This window comes from Eleutherodactylus coqui, chromosome 3, assembly GCF_035609145.1.
Source record: "Eleutherodactylus coqui strain aEleCoq1 chromosome 3, aEleCoq1.hap1, whole genome shotgun sequence".
NCBI classification, from domain to species: Eukaryota; Metazoa; Chordata; class Amphibia; order Anura; family Eleutherodactylidae; genus Eleutherodactylus; species Eleutherodactylus coqui.
The window spans coordinates 40,165,002-40,188,362 of NC_089839.1; the positions used below are offsets into that span (position 1 = coordinate 40,165,002).

The following is a 23,361-nucleotide window of genomic DNA, read 5'->3' on the forward strand; positions in this document are numbered from 1 at the left end:
AGGTGGGGAATTTTTAAAATATTAAAATAGCCTTTTTTGTTAAATTAATATATGTTACTATATTTTTTGGACTATAAGACTCAGTGGATGATTAGACTAAGATTATATGAAAGAAAAAATATTTAAAACTTTTCATACCGAGTACTGCCCTACAATACCATACAACGAAGCATAGCTAGGTTATCCTTCACATGTGGAAAAAATAAAAAGGGTATTCCCATCTCACCCAGTCATAGCTGCAATGGGAATACCCCTATCTACAAGTATGTCTTACACTGTTTCCATATCTCTCATAGATGTGAATTGGAATTAAGGAAACAGCCTTGTTGTTTGTGTAAGGTTTAGTGTTGAGCAAACCGAACCGGTAGATCTTTGTGTCAGGTCAAACTTTGCTAAATGTTCCATTTGGCATGAAACCAAACTGAGCTTTTATCAAGGTTCTACCCAAAACAGAGTTCTATTGGTTTAGTTGGCTCAACACTAGTCCTGAACACTGGTGTATAACACTCTTGTAGTGTTATACAGTGCCTGTTTGGTTCTTAGACACACGTTTTAGGAGTTTTGGTGAACTTTCAGTTTCATTTAAATCCATTCCGAACAAATGAAAATTCTGGCAAAAGTTTGACAAACAGGATGAACTTTACAAAAGTTCACTCATCACTACTAGAAAGTTTTAGAAATAACTTGGCTTCCTGTGCTATTTTTTTCTGTAAATTCTATTTACTCTATGGGAGTTAGAGAACAGCATAATACATCCCACTCAGCTGCTACCGACCATCCCCGGGCACTGCATTCAGCTGGGTCAGAGTCAGTGTACTCCAGGACAACAGATAGGTGTGCGTCCCAGATCTGGGACCTGCATCTATCAGATTTTTCTGGTATATTTTGTGGATATGCTATAAAAGTCTCAGTTGGGAATACCGCTTAAGGTTTGCAGCTGTAATTAAGTATTGAAAATACTGGCCAAAACAGACTTTTTAACACACATTTGGGCCCTAATGTTGATCGAACTGAATCAGTAGAATCCAGTTTTGGGTTGAACTTGCTAAAAGTTTGGTCCAACACAAACCCAAACCAAGCTTTTAGCAAAGTTCTACTGGAAACAGGGTTTTACTAGTTCAGTTCACTCAACATTAGTCCTAAGCATTGATGTATAACATTGCCTCAAAGTGTTATTGATGGCTTTTGTGTCTCTTAAACAGTGTTATACAGCAGTTTTAGGGGTTTTGGTGTACGTCCGGCTTGGTTAGAACCAATTCGGAGAGAACCACACTTTTTGCAAACGTTTGGCGAACTAGCCGAACTGAACTTCTCAAAAGTCCCCCATCACTACCTAGCACCTAGGGGAAATGCCCCAGCAACTATTCCTTAGCCACACCTCTGCATTACAGTTATTTTCTTGGCAATTCATTGTGTTCATTGTCTCTTTCCTCCACGCTCACATATAACTATACTACATCATGTACTTAGTCATTCTCAGTCTTTGTAGTCAAAATTTCCAAAGCACCAGATTTCTTCTAAAGCATAGGTTTTATTTTTGCCAAGTTTACAAGAAATATTTCAGCCTCAAAATCCTTTTTCATGTCAGTAAGTAAATAAGCTTTTTGAGGTGAAACAGCTTTTGTTGCTTTTGTGTTTGACGTCGTAAATAAGACCTGTTGTTTTATTAGATATCTGGTGCCTTAGAAAGTTTGACTTCTTTGAACGAAATATTTAGGTGATGGTGGAATACTGTTCCTCTCCAAATTGCACAGAGGGCAAAATGTTGGAGATATTCTCACACATTCTCAGTCTTTTTGAATCAAGCACTGACTACTAATTCTGAGCAAACCAAGCAAGTAGAATCCCACTGCAGGTTGACTTTCCTAAAAGTCTTGTTTGGTACAAACCCAAACCAAGCTTTTAGAAAAGTTTTACTCGAAACAGGGTTCTACTAGTTTGGTTAGCTCAACACTAGTCCTGAACACTGGTGTATAACACTGTTTAAGGGCTCGTTCAGACGAGCGTGTTTTGGTGCATACTCAGGTGCGTACATATGTCCGCACCTAGGTACGAGCAAAAGCATGCGTGAACACAGCTGCGTGCTTGTTGTCAATGGAGCCGCGGCTGCTGCCGGCGGCTCCATTGAAAACAATGCTCTGCTGCTCCCCTGCATTCTTTTCCAGGGAAGGGCTTTACATATTAGCCCTTCCCTGAAAAAGAAACATTTTAGTGCAAAACAAAAAAAGAAATTAAAAAAAACCTCTCCGCCGGTGCTGTGACCCCCGCGGGCATGAAGAACACGTCTGCCGCATGCGGCAGATGTATCCTTCACCCCCGCTAGTTAAAAGAATTCCCTGCTGCTACATCTGCCACATCTGTGGCAGATGCAGCAAAAGGAATTCTTCAATTCTCAACCGCAGCTGTCACACATGACAACTGCGGTAGAGAATCCTGCTGCCGGCATCCTGTCAATGGCTTTTCAGGTAAGGGCTTCATAAGCCCTTCCCTGAAAAGCCTTTTAAAATAGTAAAAAAAAGAAAAAAATAGGTACTCACCTCCCTTCAGCTGCCGGGGCACAGCCGTTCAGCACCACAGTGCAGGGGACAGCAGGAGAAGACACGGCTGTGCCCCGGCAGCTGAAGGGAGGTGAGTATCTATTTTTTTTGTTTTTTAAATCACTTTTAATTGATTTCCAGGGAAGGGGTTATATGTAAAGCCCTTCCCTGAAAAACAATTCAGGTGTGCCACAGACCATTGTCTCCAAAATTTTTCCTTTTCAGTTAAGAGCCTATATGTTAAGCTCTTCCCTGAAAAACAATTTGGTGGTGCCAGCAGACCGTTGTCTTCAATGGAGCCGCCGGCAGCACAAGCGGCTCCATTGAAGAGAATGGCTGCATTTTTATTTTTTTTTACACTAAAGTCTTTCTTTTTCAGGGAAGGGCTTATATGTAAAGTCCTTCCCTGAAAAGGAATGCAGGGAGCCAGCAGGTCATTGTTTTCAATGGAGCACCTGCAAAGTACGGACATGTGCACACACCATAGGGAATGCAGTGTTGTAAATACAAGCGTGTTTTTGTGCGTGCGTATGCACGCACCAAAACACGCTCGTCTGATCGAGCCCTGAGAGCCATAAAAGCCCTGTAGAACACTGTCACAGCATTATACAGAGCTTCCATGGCTCTTAGACAGTGTTATACACCAGTTTTAGGGATTTTGATAAACATCCGGTTTGGTTCAACGTAATTTCGACTGAACCAAACTTTTTGCTAAGTTTCCGTGAGTTAGCCAAACCAAACTTTTTGAAATTTCAATCATCACTACTGACTACTGTTCACATGTATTGTCACTCATCAATAAATTACCAACTGGTAACTTATAGAGTTCATTCACGCACATACATTCATATCTTAGACTATAACAAAGGAAGTAAGAATGAAGGGAGGAGCATATAGAGCAAAATTGCAAGTTTCCTCTCTGGAAGAATTGGAGTCTTATAGTCAGAAAAATACAGTATTTACTATCTTAAAGGGGCTGTACCACTTCTACCTATTGATGACCTATTCACAGGACAGATCATCAATAGCAGATTGCCAGACATTCACCAACTAAGATTCCTGGTGATTAGCTATTCACCTGGGCCTGTGTTTGTGTACAGAGCTGCTTTACTGCCAGAAACAGACAGCCTTGTAAATTGACCAGTGCCCAGTAGCCAGGATTGGCACTGCAGGCTGATTCTGTTTGAAACAAATGGGTCTCATCTGTAATATCAACCGAGATCATTGTGCGACGTGTGGGTCTTTCTGCTTCCTGCAACAAGATTCCTCATACGTAAAAAAAACTGGCTCAGGGAAACAGCTGATTGCCTTGGGGGCTGGTTGGTGGACCACCTCTGATCTGCTAACGATGACTTATTCAGAGGATAGGTCATCAATAGCTAAAAGTGGGACAACCCCTTTAATGATGAACTTGTGTCCTAAATATTTTTTTTTCTGCACCATAAGTAGCAGGGCAATTCCATCTATTATATGGGAAGTCGATAAATGCCCAACTTTCTAGATTTGCCTTTGCTCATGACATTCGTTAAAAAGAATAATCAAATAATCATTGAAATAACAATAAAGTAATGACTTAGACATTGTACAACCTACTTGGTGCATGTTTAACAAGGCAGTTACAGAAACCCATTAAACTCATTTTCTGTGTCAGGATCTTCTTTGCTTTGTTTCATTGCAGTAATCTGTGACCCCAAAAGCCCATCAGTATGACCGAAGGAAGTTTTGGAGTTGAGGAGGATTCCTTGAGAGCTGTAAATTCAGTAGTAGGGGATTCAAAATTAATTTCTGAATTTGTCCAAAAATGAAGCCAACAAAAAAAAGAAAAAAAAAATTAGAAACAATGTCGAGGAAGCAGACATTTTGATTCCTTAACCATTTTTTATGTCTGTCAGATGTATTAAGCCTAAAGACCAACAAAAAAAAAAAATGGGGGATTAGCGACCATGTGTCCGTTTTTGTTCAGTACAGAGCTGATAAGTTATGAAATATATTTGCAGGACAAATACTATTGTGGTTGCCTCGGTAGAGGCCTACTTGTTAGTCTGCTTTTTTCTTGTAAAATTTTTTTGCCCTTTTTTTCTATGTTACTAACATGCTTAATAACTAACATGTCACTCATGGAATGTGTCATTCTACTAACCGTTACCTGAATCAAAAAATGTACTAACATGGTAGTGACCATCTTATTTTTTTAAGTAACAATCGTTATTATGTTCACAGTTTTTAATTTCCTTTCTCCCCCCTTCTCCACAAAGCACTCAGGCATTGGACACGCTATGGTAAACAAACTACATTGTTCGGTAGATATCATTCTAATTGTTTCTTATTTTGGGTTTGCCGTGTGTTTTTCTTTCTTTCTTTTAACTGTAGACATCATTACAAAAAGAGGAACTGCGGTTGGTACTCTTCTGCTTACTTTCAACTCCTTCTTTTCATCTGTTGTTGACCTCCTTAGTTCTACCTGTCCCTATCAAGTTTTTTTTTTTCTATTTCTTTACTTCTTCGTTTCTTTTTTTACTCACACATAGGGGCATCATTAACTTTACTACCGTTTGCATCAAGCTGTAATTAACAAAAATCAAGGCTAACCTTTGGCTGGCCCAGGTGGCTACTGGCTCAGCCACTCTCTAACCATTCATAATGCATGGCATGAACGCTTGACTTGTAATGTCCATACATCTTTATCCATCACAAGCAGTCTGGTTACTTATTTCCCCCTTTGTCTTTCGTTTCTGGTTTGTAGTGTGTATAGCATGTGCACACTAGTGTGCGCTATAACCATCGTTTATTTTGCGTTTATTTTTTGTTTTGTTTTCTTTTATGTTTGCATGTTTAACTTTTTTCGCTGCTGCTCATTTGTTATCAGTGCAAATAGTGGTGGTGCTTATAACCGCTTGCGTCATTTATGTCTTCCCCCTTACCCCAAACGCATGTTTTAACTAGTCAATGACAGACTACTAAACTTACTAATACGTACAACAGCTGAACTAACCTAGAAAGCATTTTACTAACACCATTTTTGTGTCTGCTAAATAACTGTTCAGTTGCTGTAGGGACAATACTGACACTAGCTCATTAATCAGACAACAGCTGAAATACAGTAGTTTAGATCCTTTTAGGGGAAGATGAAATCTAGAATCCAAGACTAAACTTGAAACAGACATGAAAATGGATTTCCAAACTAGGTTTCAAATCAGGCACATCCCAGAACTGCAGTATTTAGGTCTGAGTATAGCGTGTCCTTTCCCTGTGCTTTGTTATGTAGGTAACAATTTCAGTGGATGGGATTCTGACCACAACAGGCTACACTCAAGAAGACTACACCATGCTGGGTTCAGATGACTTTTTCTATGTTGGAGGTAGCCCCAGCACCGCTGACCTGCCCGGGTCACCAGTCAGTAACAACTTTATGGGCTGTCTTAAGGAGGTAAGTCTACCTTTTTGAGCTATTTTGAATACACGTAATTTCAATGCCGCTTCTTTGCCACATTGACATCGGAAAAGGCCAGAAGAATAATTTTTGTGATATATGATTATTTTTGGCTGCGATTCTTGACATTTGATTCCATGATCTCTGTAAGTGACATATGGCTTGTGAATATTGCCAAAGTCATATTTCCTGTTGAAATGTCACAGATTTATGTCACGTCTGGATTTTATCTTATATAAGTTTTATTTTGAGGAACAAGAGAAGGAAATGTGCCATTTCTTCATAAGTACGGTAGAGCCTGACGCTATTTCATTTCTTCAGTATTGGCTGTTTTTACCATTGCTCTGTTAGCGCACCCTTGTAACTACTGTTGAGCGAAATAAAACAGTTGAACCCTGTTTTGAGTTGAACTTAACAGTTCGGTTTGGTACAAACCCAAACCTTGAATGGTTTGTTTCAGCCAAACCCACTAAAATTTCTTCCTCCTCAAACTCCTTCTTCTACTCCTCCTTCTCTTCCTCCTCATCAGGTATTAGTGAAGTTCAGGTTTGATTTGAACTAGTTCAGACTGAACCAAACTTTTTGCCCAAATTCGGCAAACTGTCCAAACCGTACATTTGAAAAGTTCGCTCATCATCAATCATGACCGAGGATTGCGTCTTGGCTACACAGTAAACTCAAACTGGTCATGCACATCAGATAGCTGTGGGTCAAACACTTCTTCATCAGACAGCTATTCCTCCTAACCCCCCATACAGATGTATATGTGACCCAGCTATGGATTCTGAAGAGGCAAAGAAGATTAAAATGCTGCAAGACACCTGTGGTGGCAGTTTATATCCACTGAGAATAAAGCTTAATTGGTTATTTCGCCCTGTCTGAATATTCCTGGAGTCCATCACTTCAGATGTGTCCTATGATATCATTGTGACCACTTAAATGTTACTTGACTTTGAGTTCTCCCAAAGTCAGTTTTTCAGTCAGCAGATGTCCCATATGATGAAACTACATGGACAGGCTTTTCACGGGAACATAGGATGGGGGACAGAGACTCCCATCACAGCTATTGATGATGATTAGAAGCTCCTGTTACAAAGTTACATTAAAGGAGAAATCTAAAAATTAAGATTGTATCCGATAAATATCAGGCAGGGGGCTGCACTGCAGGGAAGTGACTGCGATATACACAGGAGATGTCCAGGCAGGCATTCAGGTGATGGAAAATGTGTTTTTGCTAGTGTTACTCTTTGTTGTTGTTGTTAGCCGTTTAGTCGTTCACGACCCTCGGTGGCCCTAAAGGCGAGCTCCCTCCATGTTGTTCGGTTTTGCACTGCTTCTTACAGTTGAGTGATATCCATGCCAGTATCAGCTCTGACAGTATCGGCCATCGTGTTCTTTGGCGGTCAGGTCTTCTTTTGCCACTGATCTGTCCAAGCATTATAGATTTTCCTGGAGACTCTGCTCGCATTACATGGCCAAAATACATGAGTCTGAGCCGGGCCATCTTTACATCTTAAATAGTTACTCTCTTCTTTTTCTTGAAGATGGCCGGGCTCAAAAAGAAGAGAGTAACTCTTTAAGACGTAACAAAAAGTCTGCGATATTCCATCATTTACTCATATGTTTTTTGCAAATTGTTCACATTGCATGCTACGTATAAAAACTAGCCCAGCAGATCCTCAGCGGGAAGCGAGAATTAAACCCAACTAGACTTCCAATTGCGATAGGAATTTGCTACACATATGCTGAGGCAAATTAGTGAGTGTGGGTGAGGCAGATGTTCTGCCGTACATGGGCTGCGTCTAGTAAAGCATGCTCATTCCCATTCAAGTGAATGAATCTGAGGTTTAGTACTAGACACAATCCATGAAGAGATGTGCCACCGTTTCTGGAAAAACAGACCCTTGTTTTTCTAGTCCCAGGCAACCTCTCCAAAATAGAACATCAAGGGTATGTCCACATGGGGGTAGATTTGCTGTGGAATACCCAGACGATTCGCCACACAAAATCCGAATTACAAAAACATGCTACTTGAGTTTGACGCAGTTTTTAATGCAGAATTTGGTGCAAAATTCATCCCCTCATTGTGAAATCTCATTCACTTTGCTACTGTAAATGCTGACCAAGCTGCCTATGCGGACATACCCCACAACAGACCCTCTAGGTGTCTTTCACACAATTCAGGTCAAACTTTTCATTGCCTTTTTACAAGTGTTTTTCTTCTGAACTCTACACTTTAGTTGTATTATTGGCATTTTTCAAGTCCTGCAGAGAAGCTTTTGAGAAAAGTACTAGAAAAAAAAAAAACACTATATCTTGCTATCAGGCTACATTTCAAAAAACAATAAAAAGTCACTAATCAAAAAAAATGACCAAAAGGCAAGAAAAATACCACAAACAAAAAAAGGAAAAACATTGCTTGCAGTGTGTTTTATATTTCACTATTGACTTTCATGTAATATCAGGCATTTCTGGGTTAAAAAGCACACAGGAAAAACAAGCTAGAGAAAGCGCTACAAAAAGGCAGCATTTTTCCACAAGAACACTGTATGCGAAACTACCCTTAGGTGAATTTCACCTGGCGATTCAATGCGGGAAAAAAATGGGTTTTCATATTCATGCGACTCGCAACACACAAAACTTGCACGATTTTCTAGGCTGTTTGAAAACTCCCATGGGCCACCTTTACATGGGCAGTAGGCGCTGCAGAATTTCTGCTTGCGGAATCGCTGCAGAAATTCCACAGCAGTTCTAGTACAAGCCATGTGGAGGAGTAAAGAATTTAGGGCAGCTTCCCATGAGCGTATGCACAAAACATACATGATAGCGCAATGCATTTGCGCATTTGACTGTACTTTCCGTGCTGATTGGGACCATTCATATGGGCGCGGGACACACCCACGCCCCAAGACAAAAGGGTATTTGGCGTAATTAGTCCCTGGTGTGTTCTTTTCCCTTTGTGCGGTGTATTGCTCAATCACGTGAGTCACGGTTTCCTATTTGTGCACCCCTCATAGACTCCTATGGAGCTGTGCCTCAAAAATGGGAATTAAGGGGTTCTATTCTCTGCACATTCGCGTGCCAATACGCTCGTGTGAAACATCCTTTACTATGGAATTCAACCTTTGAAATACAAGGGGTAAATTCTGCAGCTAATGTACAATTCTAAATGCGACCAAATCTGCACCATGTAGTAACGCGGTTGCAGCAGACTTCTGTTGCGGAATGCCTGCAGCGATTTCGGCAAATCTAAAGGTGGCCTCAGGCTTCCATCACGCAGGTCATTCCTCTGCTGGCTTTTTGTAGGGAAAAACCCACAGCAGATACTCAGGAAAACCACATTGCAAGTCTATACCTATATGCTGCGGATTTGGTCGCATTCGCTGCAGAGTTTAACCCTTGTGTTAACCCAGAATCCACAACGTTTTTCAAAAGCACTGGGGATTCCTGGTGAAGAAGTTCTACACCATGTGAAGGAGATTTTAGTAATCCCGCTCCACATGGCTTGTACTGTAAATGCTGCAGAATTTCCGCAGCGATTCCGCCAGTTGAAATTCCGCAGCATTTACTGCCTGCGTTAAGGCGCCCTTAAAGGCTACACAAGTGAACAGTTCACAGCAGGATTGTTAACCTTTTAATAGCACATTCTGTATTCCAACTACTTTTCACTCTCTAAGCTAAGGTGTCAGCAGTGTAAAGAAAAACAGAAACATTTGTAGAAGAAATTGTGTAATTTATGACATTTCCAAGTTGCACATGTACTTTATTTTGACAAGTGAATCATTAAAAGTGTTTAGTCTTGCAGAGAGTTCCACCTTTTAACTACATGACAATTTAAGATCCCACATTCTGGGAGTAATTTTATATATACATGGCTCCAATTCACCAATGTATGCAGATTTAAAAAGTTACAATTTCGGTCTTGCAACTGTTTGAGCAGAAAGTGCTGTAATCCTCTAAATAATGCTAAGAAATTAAAGGGGTTATCCAACCATCTAAACGTATTCCTTTCTCTTTCCCCCATTTTAGGGCAGATTAGGCCTCCTAGGTTCCGGCCATGAAGCCACTGGCGTACCTATAGGGGATGCAGAGGATGCGGTTGCACCCAGGCCCAGGAGCCGTAGGGGAACCATAAGTCCTCTCTTCTTCATATAGAGAGCCCAGTAGTATGAATAAAGCATTATAGTTGGGGGCCCTGTTACAGGTTTTGCATTGGGGCTCAGGAGCTTCACGTTACGCCTCTGCGTTAAGGGGTTAAAAGAAGTTGGGGAGCCCCAAGATAAACTTTTGCCCCCAGGCCCATGAGCCCTTAGCTACTCCCCTGCATGAAGCCATCCTTATCAGGGTGCTCATCTTGCTTTTAGGCAAGGTTTGCAACATCAGAGTTGGTTAAGCGCAGCTTTCGCATTCCCGTATTTCTGTTACCATTATTTACCCTATCTTGTTTTTCCCTCCTTCTAGGGATATAATATAATTTATATCTCTTATTTATTACGTCTTGGTCAGACATGTTGGGGATGTCCTTGAGGTGCATCGTAATTGTACCCTGCTCGGTTGTAAACAGATAGAAACAGAAGTATCAGCTTATTATGAGGCTCAATGGACATGGTGAAAACTGCAAAGTTTCATGAGTATTTCTAAATATAGATAGAAACATGGAAAATTATAAAAAATCACTAAAATACAAAAATATATATGATTAAAGTATAGCTAAACTTTTTACAAACTTTGGACATGTCATAGTAACATGTCAGAAGTTTTGATCTGTGGGTATCCAAGTTCTCAGACCCCCACTGATCGCTTAAACAAATAAGCAGAAGCTCTCATCTGAGTACTGTGCCTGTTTGGCTGCTTGCAGTGGTGTACATACATATAGAAAGTCTATAGAATCCATATACTGCTCATAATAACAGCCGAACAGGCAGGGCGCTCAGCTGAATGCTTATGCCCATACATTTTAGCGATTGGAGGGGGTCTCAGCACCCAAGCACAACTGATCAAAATTTCTGACATGGTGAAAACTGCAAGGTTTAATAAATATTTCTAAATATAGAGAGTAACAAGGAAAATGATAAAAAAAATCACAAAAATGTAAAAAAAATATATGATTAAAGTATAGCTAAACTTTTTACAAACTTTGGACATGTCATAGTAACATGTCAGAAGTTTTGATCTGTGGGTATCCAAGTTCCCAGACCCCCACTGATCGCTGAAACAAATAGTCAGAAGCTCTCATCTGAGTACTGTGCCTGTTTGGCTGCTTGCAGTGGTGTACATACGTATAGAAAGTCTATAGAATCCATACGCTGCTCATAATGGTCAGGATGCTTAGCTGAATGCTTATGCCCATACATTTTAGCGATCGGAGGGGTCTCAGCACCCAAACACAACTGATCAAAATTTTTGAAATGTCATAATGACGTCAAAAGTTTTATAAAAAGTTAAAGGGGTTGTCCCACTGCAGCAAGTGGGGTTATACACTTCTGTATGGCCATATTAATGCACTTTGTAATATACATCGTGCATTAAATATGAGCCATACAGAAGTTATTCACTTACCCACTCCGTTGCTGTTGTCCCCGTCTCCATGGCTCCGTCTAATTTCGGTGTCTTCTGGCGTTTTTAGACGCGCTTGCGCAGAAGGGTCTTCTTCCTTCTGGTCGGTCTGGGCACGAGCGGCGTTCTGGCTCCGCCCCCTTCTATGCGTCATCGCGTAGCTCCACCCCATCACGTGTGCCGGTTCCAGCCAATCAGGAGGCTGGAATCGGCAATGGAACGCACAGAGCCCATGGTGCACCATGGGAGAAGACCCGCGGTGCACCATGGGAGGAAACCGCAGTGCATCCCTGGGAAAGGACCGGCGGCCATCTTTAAAAGAAGAAAAGAAGATGCTGCGCGAACTGGGAAGGAGGTAAGCGATTTTTTTTTTTTTTTTAATTACAAACGGTATTGATTTTAACGGGGCAGAATGCGGGGGTAGGTTGAAAAAAAATTGCATTTCGCCGCGGGACAACCCCTTTAAGAATACTTCGATTTCAACAATAGGTCATTTTCTGATGCCACGATCCCTGTAGGTCCTGCTGCATAAATTGGCTTGTACTATAATCTCATATTTTCTCATAAAAATATTTCCATGTTAGGCTTTCTTGTAGCGGTAATGTGCTCTAGCATTTGGTGTGATTCAGAGCATAAAAGTTTTATATTATATCCTTTAAAATTGTAGAGCACATAATTTTAAAGCAGTGTCTGGTTTTAAACATTTAACATTCAAGGTATCAGAACGGTGTCTGGCAGAAGAGAAGGCTGTTCAGGCATGAAAGTATGCAATCTGAATAGCTGAGTAACTATAAAATAAGGTTGTTTTATAGAACAAATGCAATTCTTGTACGTGTAGCGTTGGGGCAAACCACACATCAGTCCAGACATTGTGTGGGTAATGCATTGGGAAGCCGAACCAAAGAGCACTTTTAGCGTTACTAAAAATTATCCACATTCTAGGTTCATAATGGATATATTCACTAGGATGAATAAATGCAAAATTTGACGCATCAATTAAGGCAAAAAAAAATATGGTTGTCCTTTATATACTTTCACGGTACATGTACATTTAGTATACAATGGGGACATGCTATAAGTGCAGCTTCTTGTTGAGTGGGTACCTTAGCTTCGATTCATTCTTTCTCATTTACCATAGACAGTGCATTAGTCACTAGAACAAGAGATAAGGGCCCATTTACATGACCTGATGTAAGGAGCACTGCTCAACAAAGCATGTTGATCGGCCCTTGTTCATTGCCATTCACACACTGCAGAAGATTGGCTTTACGGGGGCGAATGATCATTCGTTTACTTTGGTTGGCTGCGCATCTTTCTGTTGACACAGGAGGTTGTGCAGCTAGGCAACAAGCATTTGTATGCTTGCATAAATGAGCAGATCAGCCGATGAATTAGCATTTGCTCCTTTTTCGACTGATTGTTTGCACTTTCAGACAGACCAATTATCAGGGAAATGGACTTTTGTGCCCGATGATCGGATCCTGCAAATGCACCTTAAAGGGTTGTCCAAGTTAGGGAAACCCCTGTCACTAGGTCCCCAATGACTTAAAATTGGTAAAGGTAAAGTCCCTTGGTGCAAGCACTGAGTCATGACTGACTCCAAGGGCGACTGTTTTTGCGGGGTGGTTTGCCATTGCCTTCCCCAATCATCTATTACCCCCGAGCAAGCTGAGTACTCATTTTACCAACCTCAGAAGGTTGGAAAGCTGACTCAATGTTTAGCCAGCTACTTGAACCAAGCGGGGATTGAACACACAACCTTCAGGTCATGAGCAAGAGCTTAGGACTGCATTTCTGCTTTCCTAGCACTCAGCAATTACTCACCCCACCCACTCTTCCACTCATCCTCCGTAACCAGCTCCAATCTCCCTGTGATGTCCCTTTGCAGGCTGAACCTGTCTGCAAACAAGCTGCAGTAGTCAATGACAGCACTCAGTGATCATGGCTGAATGCTGTAATTTGCTGCTACTGTAGACTTGCGGGATGTTACAGTAGCCTGGGAAAGGAGGGAGGGAAGCCAGCGGCAGGGGATGAACTGTAAAAGGGGAGCAACTGCTGATTGGTTATTTTATACCATGGGTGACCCGGTGACAGAAGTTTCCTTAACTCAGAATATGCATTATAAAGCTACCTGCGGATTTTGATGTGAAATGAAAAATAGCTTTAACATGTCTGCAATTCTCCAATAAAATCCAGAGTTGGTCATGTGGATTTTGCTAAGGAGTCTTGCGCTTGCCGCTTATGCTGCTTCTTGTTGTGCATGTTGCGAGCCATACCCACCTGTGTGAAAGCACCCCTATGCCTCTTTTACACGGGCCGAGAACCTCACGATTCTTGTCTGCCTGAGCGAACGAGCTGGTGATGTCATCACGCTCGTCCGTGCTCAGGCAACATGTTTATACTGCATGATTCTCGCTGAGAATAGCGCAGCTCTCATTCACTAACCGTTTAGTGTTTTACATTCCTATGTAAAACACTGAACGATCAATGTTTAAATGGCACAACAAGTGCCCGAGCCGGCTCTGATTTTTATGCCGGCTGAAACTGAAACCAAATGAGAAGCCCACAATGCTCATTCAATGTTGGCTGTGTTTAAACTGAATGTTTGTCGTTCAGTTTGGCTCTTTTGAAGGATATTCTGGACAATTATCGTTCAGTCTAAACGCAGAATTAGGGCTCAGTCAGACGGGCGTTTTTTCGCGCGATTTGCGCGTGCGCATGCGTCCGGCGATGTTATTAAACCATTGCTTTGCAATGGTATCGGACACATGAGCACTTTTTATGCGCTCGTCCGATAAATTATATAACAGAAATCGCAGATCGCACCTATCTGCGATCTGCGATTCCTGTTCTCTTCTCTATATGCGCTCAATGGGGCCGGCGGCAGCAGCGCCGACCCCATTGAGAACATATAGTAGACAAATCATTCTCCTCTGCCTCAGCTGTAACAGCTATGGCAGAGAAGAATGATGTTTGCCCATTGAATTCAATGGAGCCGGCAATACAGCCGGCTCCATTGAAAGCAATGGGCTACCAGCGATCGCACGATGAATTTATATGTTTAAGCCCTTCCAGGAAATTCCTCCAGAACTGTGTAAAAACAAAAAAAAATATATACTCATCTGGTCCCGGCAGACGGAGTTCAGCCGCGGCCGGCCGGCAGTTCTCCTGAACTGCTCTGAGTAGTATTCAGCAGCCGGGGATTTAAAATCCCCGCCTGCTGAATGAGCTGCCTCTGATTGGTCACAGCCTCACCAATCAGAGGCAGCTCTCACTTACCCATTCATGAATTCATGAATGGGTGAGTGCTGCCTCTGATTGGCTCAGCTCAGGGACCAATCAGGGGCAGCTCTCAGCTGTCATTCAGCTGAGAGCTGCCCCTAATTGGTCCCTGGATGAATTTCCGGGAAGGGCTTATATTTTTAAGCCCTTCCTGAAAATTCATTGTGAGATCGCCCGCAGCCCATTGCTTTCAATGGAGTCGGCTGTATTGCCGGCTCCATTGAATTCAATGAGCTGGACAGCTCCGGCCCGCTTCTATTGAAACGCGGTTAGGAGCAGTTTTTTTAGGGCGATTTGCGTATGCGCATCCGTCATGCGATCCGCAAATCGCGGGAAAAAACGCCCTGTGACTAAGGCCTTAGTGTCCTTTTATACAAACAGATATTTTCCGGCTACCAAAGTACTTGTTAAAAATTTAATTGGTTTTCAATTCCCAATCATTGCTCTACAGACCTGCATAAAGGGTCAAGCATTAATTTGAAGGAATGCTGACATCCAATAGGTGGCGCTGCAGGGGTATTGTTCCATCTTCCTTACTTAAAAATTTAATTTACACTGGCAAATGAGCTGCAGTATGGGAATGAATAATCATTAATGCAGTCATTCATCCTCATACAGTTATCACTGGTCATCTGCACATCTCCCTCTTTATATGGCAAGATGTGCAGCTGACCATCAAACATTAGCTCATTCATCAGCTGGACACTGTATGTTCTACATGGAAATGATCATTCATGCTGCATAATCTTGTGTAAATGCACCTTAAGGAACCAGTCCAAGGGTCACAACAACCTTCTCTTTTACTCCAAAGGACAGACAAGAGAAGAAGGTGCTGCATCCAAGCTGGACGCAATACACTTTGTCTGGATTGGATTTTGGTAAAACCAAAATCAGGAGGGGATCATTATCATTTTTGGTTCCATTCTCTTACATGGCCTCTTCTTTAGTAGACCAAGTCACTGCTAGATGATCTACCTACGAATTCCATGTTGCATAACCTTTCAATAGTCTACTAGTTCAATTCTGCATATCCAACTTGTCTACTTGTGTTCACTGATAAAAGCTTACCTTCTAACACTCATTCTTCCAGTAGAATAGAATGTTGAGGAACATTAAGGTAATTAAATGTTGTCAACTTGAAGACCAGTCATGTATTGAGCAAGATTACAGCAAATCATGAAAATACATTAATTTGTAGTTTGTACTGAAGAATTTTTTTATTATCTTGGTTGAAGAATTGGCTCAGAATGTGTCATGTGGACTAACACAGGTATTCATTTGAAGTCATTGTTCCATAGTACCTATCCAGATGAAGTGACAGCTTCTAATTATTGAAATACATTATTGAAATTTAGTACAAAAAGCACGCTGTACAGTCATGGCCACTTTTTTGTGCCAATGAATGCATACTGTATACATGATGACTAACACCTACTAATTAGGATACATCAAGAGAAACACTATGGGCTTATACATTTGTAGCAATGAACAAAAGTTCTTTATTTATATTCTAGTTTTCCCTAAGTATCAGTTGCTCATAGATTACACATTTCTTCTCAGATCATCCAGCTAACTAATGTGTTCACAAAGTTGCTACATACGTTTTGGATCATTTAAAGGGGTTTCCAACATTATAAAAAATCCCAGGGGGCAGATAATGGTGGCAAATAGAAAAAAGCCATCCTCGCTCTTTAAAAGGCTTCCCTCATCCAACACTGTAGCTGCACCAGTCTGATCCTGGAAGCGATTGCAGTAGTCACGTGCTGTTCATTGCTCACATGACTGCTCAGTCAAGCACAGGCTTCAGTGGTCATCCATACATGAATTGCATGCGACCATTGAGGACAGTGATTGACTGAGAAGTCACATATGTTATGAATGGTACATAACCACTACAATCCTTTGCTGTATCAATTGGTGAAGACTGGAGTGACAACTGGAAAGCCATACACTAGATATAAATTTTGGCAAAATATGACCAATTAGTGAGTTTTAAGTTTAAGTGGTGTTTTTGTTTTGTTTTGCGTTGAGTTGGCCTTGACATGTAGTTTATTGAAAAACTAGTTGGCCAGTATTTAAAATGTTTTTGCCATTTTACTTTTACTCATTATTAGTTATATATTTTTTTAAATCTTGAACTTGTCCTTATAGATGCATAAAACAAAAGTTGGATGAACAGACAGTTATCTACCAGACTGGCCAATTATGAAATAGGGGCTCTCCTGTCAGCCAATGCAAGTGTATGGCCCACTTGAGTTGACTGTAAAGTTGCATAATCAATTGGTAGTCCATCTGTGGTCCACTGGAAATCTCATGTTTATGGCTTACTTTATTAGGTACGCTAGATACACACGGCTAACAAAATGTAACATATTTTTGGAGCCATTTTGTACAACATGCAAATGAATTTTATATTGATATTTGCAAGATAAGAACTTTTGCACTTGTGGGATACAACTCTTCAGTTTATTAATCAACTGACCACAAACTTCTAGAATGAAATTAATGATAATGAAAAAAAAAACTGCTCAGGTTTGCAGGACACAATTTATGGAGTATATTGCAAACAAATAAAAATGCTATCTGAGCTTCATCACCTTGATATAAAACCCACAAAATTAATAGGACCTCCACTAAAAATCTCAACAGGATAATAATGTACGCTAGCTTGATTCATCCCACTCTTCATCTTTAAAAGATGGTGGCATAAAATGTACCATAAATTTGCCTCTAATTTTAAAATGTGCGCTGTAAGGGTGATAAAGGAATGGATGTAGGCTTAGGTATTTTCTGGATTCAAAATTCATAAATATACCACATAGTAAAACTGTCTGGCAAAAGGCAAAATGCATTATACTAACATATTAATACAGAGTTAATAAAAAAGTCTCAAGTAACTTATCCTACAGCCCAAAAATTAAAATCTGGATTCCTACAGTAGTTCATAAACCACTTTCCAAGACCTTCTCGAAATTTTCCATTCTAAAAATAATCAGGTTACTGATTTTCGGGAACTGCAATCCAATCTAGGGTATATGGTTATGGTATAAATGATATTACTCTCAAGCCATTGTAAGATCAAAGGTCTCAGTTGTGACCATTGCAAAAAAAAATCTATCTAGTATTGCTTTAACCTAAAAGTGCCCATATACCTTTAACAGCTGCCAGCCGAATGAACATTTGGCCTACAGCTATTTCTCCCAGCTTTCCAATGCACACGATTGCTTGGTTCAATTGAGCATCCAGTTGTCTTCCATGGGAACAGTAGAAAAAGTTGAAGCCAGACAGCTCAGGTAGCAATTCATAGAAAGCAATGTTACACATCAGACTTGACTCCACTCCAATCAGTCTGATCTCTGAAGGTCTCTGAAAAAATGGGGGTGCTAGAAGATGCTGTTTTCAGAGTGAGTAGTACTAAATTTCAAGGAGAAAAGTCCAACACTGAGTCCAGTAAAAAATGTAACACCAAAACTTTATTTCATGAATTTGAAAAATAGTAAAATCAGGACATCTGGTTAGTCTACCAGTTTCAAACCACCCAGAGTTCATACGATGAGTAAAAATCCTGTGGGGTTTTAAACTAATAGGCTAACCAGGATGTCCTGATTTTACTATTTTTAAGCTTAAGAAGTAACACATTGGTTGCATATTTTCCACTGGACCACGTGTGGACTTTTCTACTTGGAATTTAGCTCTGGTAGCAGCTTATCTCAAGAGGGAATGAAAAGATCAGATGTTGAAATGTTTCTTTCCTCCGACATAATCTGTTGAGGAAAATTCGGGAAGCCCCAATACACATTCAACAGTCACTTAGTCCCGTGAAAATCAATGGACTAGTGCAACTTTTGTCTAATGTGTATGGGGGCCTAAAGGACTTTTCCAGTCTTTGAGGCATGTCTCAAGGTGATATTGGTTGGGTTCCATGAAGTGTACCTCATCAGTGTTCACAATGAAGAGTCAACAGGGTTAGACAGTTAAAAAGGTTGTCTGGACACTCATTAAAAAATGTGTATAATGCTTTAAAGTTATAAAAGTAATAGCTTACTGACCCCCGCTTTCCTATAGCAATGCTTCCCTGGTGTCCCACTGATCTCTTTACTTACTGGTCCTTAGGAATATTACTTCTTTTAGCATTTTGAACCATTTAAAGTGTTTTTCAAATAGTTTATCATATAGCTTAAGTGGTTGGACAACCCTAACACTGCAAAGGGGCAAAATCAACTCAAAATCACTTCAATATACTGATACAGAGATAGATAAGCGCAGGTACAAATACCACTTCCCAGCACAATGAAGTCAGGCAGATTGCTATATAAAAGAAGAATGAACAAATGCAAGATATTAAAGGGGTTTTCCAGAAAAAAAATCAATGAGAGCTGGGCCTGCAGTTACAAGCGCCGGCCACTACACAGAAGTCGGTGCGGAGGCTTCCATGCCGACCTCTGTGTATTTGCGGTGCTGACAGCATGCGCCAGCTCAGCTGATCAGTCATGGTCCCTGAGCAACAGACCCCTGGCGGATCAACTATTGATGACCTATCCTAAGGATAGGTCATCAATAGTATTTCACTGGAAAACTCCTTTAATGAGCCACTATTCAAAACCTACCTCATATTGGGGGAGTGGCTATTTAAAGCAATGCGCTGCGGGCGAGCCCGGGATGAATTGTCGGGAAGGGCTTAAATATATAAGCCCTTCCTTGCAACTCATCTTAAAATGTGTTAAAATAAAAAAAAATTGTATACTCACCTTCTCCCGGCAGCCGGAGCTCCGCGCGGCAGTCCTGCAGTGGGTGTGAAGGGGGTGTGAGTCAGACCTGCCCCCTGATTGGCTCAGCGCTGAGCCAATCAGAGGCATGCCTCACTCACACCCATTCATGAATTCATGAATGGATGTGAGTCAGACCTGCCCCTGATTGGGCTCAGCGCTGAGAGGCAGCAGTCACTCACCCATTCATGAATTCATGAATGGGTGTGTGAGTGAAACCTGCCTCTGATTGGTCAGGGCTGAGCCAATCAGAGGCATGCCTCACTCACACCCATTCATGAATTCATGAATGGATGTGAGTCAGACCTGCCCCTGATTGGGCTCAGCGCTGAGAGGCAGCAGTCACTCACCCATTCATGAATTCATGAATGGGTGTGTGAGTGAAACCGGCCTCTGATTGGTCAGGGCTGTGACCAATCAGAGGCAGATCATTCAGCAGGCGGGGATTTTAAAGCCCCGACGGCTGAATAGTGCCGAGAAGCAGTTCAGGAGAACTGACAGCGGCCGCGGCTGGACTCCGGCTGCAGCGGAAAGGTGAGTATACAATTTTTTTTTATTTTAACACATTTTAGGATGAATTGCAGGGAAGGGCTTATATATTTAAGCCCTTCCCGACAATTCACCCCGCGAACGCCGGCAGCCCATTGCTTTCAATGGGCTGTATTGCCGGCTCCATTGAATTCAATGGGCAAACATCGTTCTTCTCTGCCACAGCTGTTACAGCTATGGCAGAGAAGAATGATTTGTCTTCTATATGTTCTCAATGGGGTTGGCGCTGCTGCCGTCGGCCCCATTGAGCGCATATAGAGAAGAGAACAGGAATCGCAGATAGGTGCGATCTGCGATTTCTGTTCTATAATTTATCGGACGAGCGCATAAAAAGCGCTCATGTGTCCGATACCATTGCAAAGCAATGGTTTTAAAAAATCGCCGGACGCATGCGCAAATCGCGTGAAAAAACGCCCGTCTGACTAAGGCCTTAGTGGTAGATTGAGTTTAATACTCATAGTCTCCCACCAATAATATGTTTTAAAATTTCTATTAGACGTGTTAGAACATCGCTAGAATCAAGCTTTTCTTTGTGAAATAGACTTCAATATGACAATAATGGATGAGAAATCGTTGGGACATTTATAGCATTCATATTTGATAGATCATTTTGAAAAACAATGTCGTATGATCATTTTGAACAAAAGAACTCTGAAATGTCTGATGCATTGGGCTTTGAATGAAACTTTTACATTCTAAAAATGTGGTTTAAATGACTTTTCTTCTTTGAACCTCCAGCAAAAAAATTGTCAATCATTGTGAAGAAAATTGAGCTATTGGTCCAACATTTCAATTTGTATTTCAAGTCAAACTGCTTATTGATAAGCAGTGCTCTCTTCTGGTAACAGCCGGGGCAAATACATGTTTTTATACAGCTGATGAGTAATATTGTTAAAGTATAACATTTAAAAGGAGATTATCTTCCGTCAAGCATGTGCTTTTTTTTTGTTGTTGACGCGTTCGTTTATAGGCTTCTTTTACTGGCATTTTGGTGTCACATTGCTTTTTCCTTAGCATTTTTTTAAATCTAAAAAGAAGTCTATGGAAAAACACTTGAAAGAAAAAAAACATTAAATCCAGAACACGCTGCGATTTAAAATAAATGCCATGGACACAAGAAATGCACAGAATGTAACACAAAAAAACCCACAAACAAACGTAGCGTTTGTAGAGAATTTCATAAATCTCTATTGACCTCCAAGTAATATCTGAATGTGCAAAAAAAACCAACTAAAGGGCTCAGTCACACGGGCGCTGATCCACCAGTATTTCTGCCCGATAAGACGGCCGCACTCTCTGCATGACCAGTTCCATTGCCGGCCATGTGTTCTTTCTGACGGCCGGTGCGGAGAGTCGTCTGCAACTGCAAAAACGCAAAAAAAAAGCATAATTTTTGCCAAAAATGAAGATTATCCCCAGCTTCTTGTTTGTTGGTCTTAATATTCAGCCGCCAAGCAGACATATCTAAAATAAATATATTAGAAGCATCTCAGGGCACCTGTGCACCAAAAAAAGTCTACATCAGCTACAAGCTGGATTAAATTTCAGCTTTAATTTATGACAGTTGTCTTTTGTAAGTTATACCAAATGTAACTGGTCACAGCAGCCTTGCCCCCTGCTGCCATCCATACAAATTTATTTTAAATTGTGAGGCCGGCGAAAAATTTAAAAATTCAAAGTTTTATGCAAAAAACATTATTTGCACCAAAAATTGTAACATTTTGATCCACAATACTGGCACAACACCATTAATAAATTCCCCTTCCCCCACCCTCCCCATGTGTGATGCCAGCCTTATGGTGTCAGCAAATAAAAGCTATTCAATGGGTACTGTTATAACTGAACCGGACGCCGAATGCTTCGTCTGGATTGGTTGTAATAGTTGCCCTAAAAGGACGGATATACATACAATTAGTAAACATGAAGAGGAAAACCATCAATAACAAAGATAAATATAGGGGAATAGGAAATCTCACCCTATGATATTAATATGATGAAAGCCCTACTTAAAAGTGGGCCAATTGCCCTGATAAGGGTGACTACACATCTGGAATGTTGCAGTACCAGTAAATAAGTATAAACATCAGGAACTTATCTGATAGTGAGATGACACCAGGAGGATGCAAACTGGACAAGAACTCCACCATGTAGAGAAATATCCTGTGCCCTCTGAGAGGAGGGGCCAGAATTATTGTATAACACTAACAGTTTATTGGTCGGTTGGGGAAACCACTTCCCTGTCAACCAATCAAGCTCTACTCAAGCCAGTCATGTACACATGTTGGCACATGGCATCATATGACAGGATGCATAAATGCTCCGGTCACATGGGCTACATCTGACGCCATGAAGCCCCCCTGGAACAGCCAGCACACCACAACAGATACATTATACACTTTCTATGTTAATTTTTTATGGTTTTCAAAATCATTATTTGCTTTAATTAAAGTGCAACCTTCACTGTATACTTTTAGCAGAAAAATCTGTATGGTCATGTGATGGTGTGCCAACACATACTATATACACTTTCTGTGCCAATTCTTTATGGTTTTTAAAATCCTTACGTGCTTTATTAAATTGGAGCTTTCATTTTATACTTTCAGCATAAAAATCAGTATGGTATACAATGAAGGGTCCAATTTAATTAAAGCAAGCAAAAATATGAAAACTATAAAGGATTGGCACAGAAAGTGTATAAATTATGTGTTGTGGCATGTCAGCCGCAAACAGCTGTATATCTTCTAAAAAAGTTGAGCATCACTTGACCAGAAGATTTGTATCCACTGGAAGTAAACAATGAAGGTTCCAATTTAATGACAACAAGCAGAGATTTTGGAAACTATGAGACATTAATATGTATATTAGAGAACTTTTAATTGGACAGGTGTGTGGCCCAGAGTGCTAAGGCGGCAAAAATGCAGCTCTCACTCATTACCTGAAGGTTGTGGGCTCAATCCTCACTTGGTTCAGGTAGCTGGCTCAAGGTTGACTCAGCTTTCAATTCTTCAAAGCTCAGTAAAACAAGTACCCAGCTTGGGGGGTAAAAAATGACTGGGGAAGGCAATGGCAAAACAGTCTGCCAAGATGTAACATAACCCTGGGAGTCAGTCATGACTCAGTGCTTTACTGTTACCATCTAACATTAACTTGATATTTAAAACATGAAGCCAACTACAAAGTACAACAATGCAGTAAATCAAGCTATCATGATGCACCAGTCATGTTAACAATTATGACATCT

General features: G+C 40.9%; 1 protein-coding gene across 1 annotated transcript in view; it reads left to right on the forward strand.

The window, feature by feature from the left end:
• NRXN1 (neurexin 1) overlaps window positions 1-23,361 on the forward strand; it is a 1,562,703-nt gene that overhangs the window by 576,143 nt on the left and 963,199 nt on the right. Inside the window, exons 7-8 of the mRNA XM_066595516.1 lie at window positions 4,793-4,837; window positions 5,803-5,964. Of these exons, the coding sequence (XP_066451613.1) occupies window positions 4,793-4,837; window positions 5,803-5,964 (207 nt within the window). The remainder of the gene's footprint in view (window positions 1-4,792; window positions 4,838-5,802; window positions 5,965-23,361) is intronic.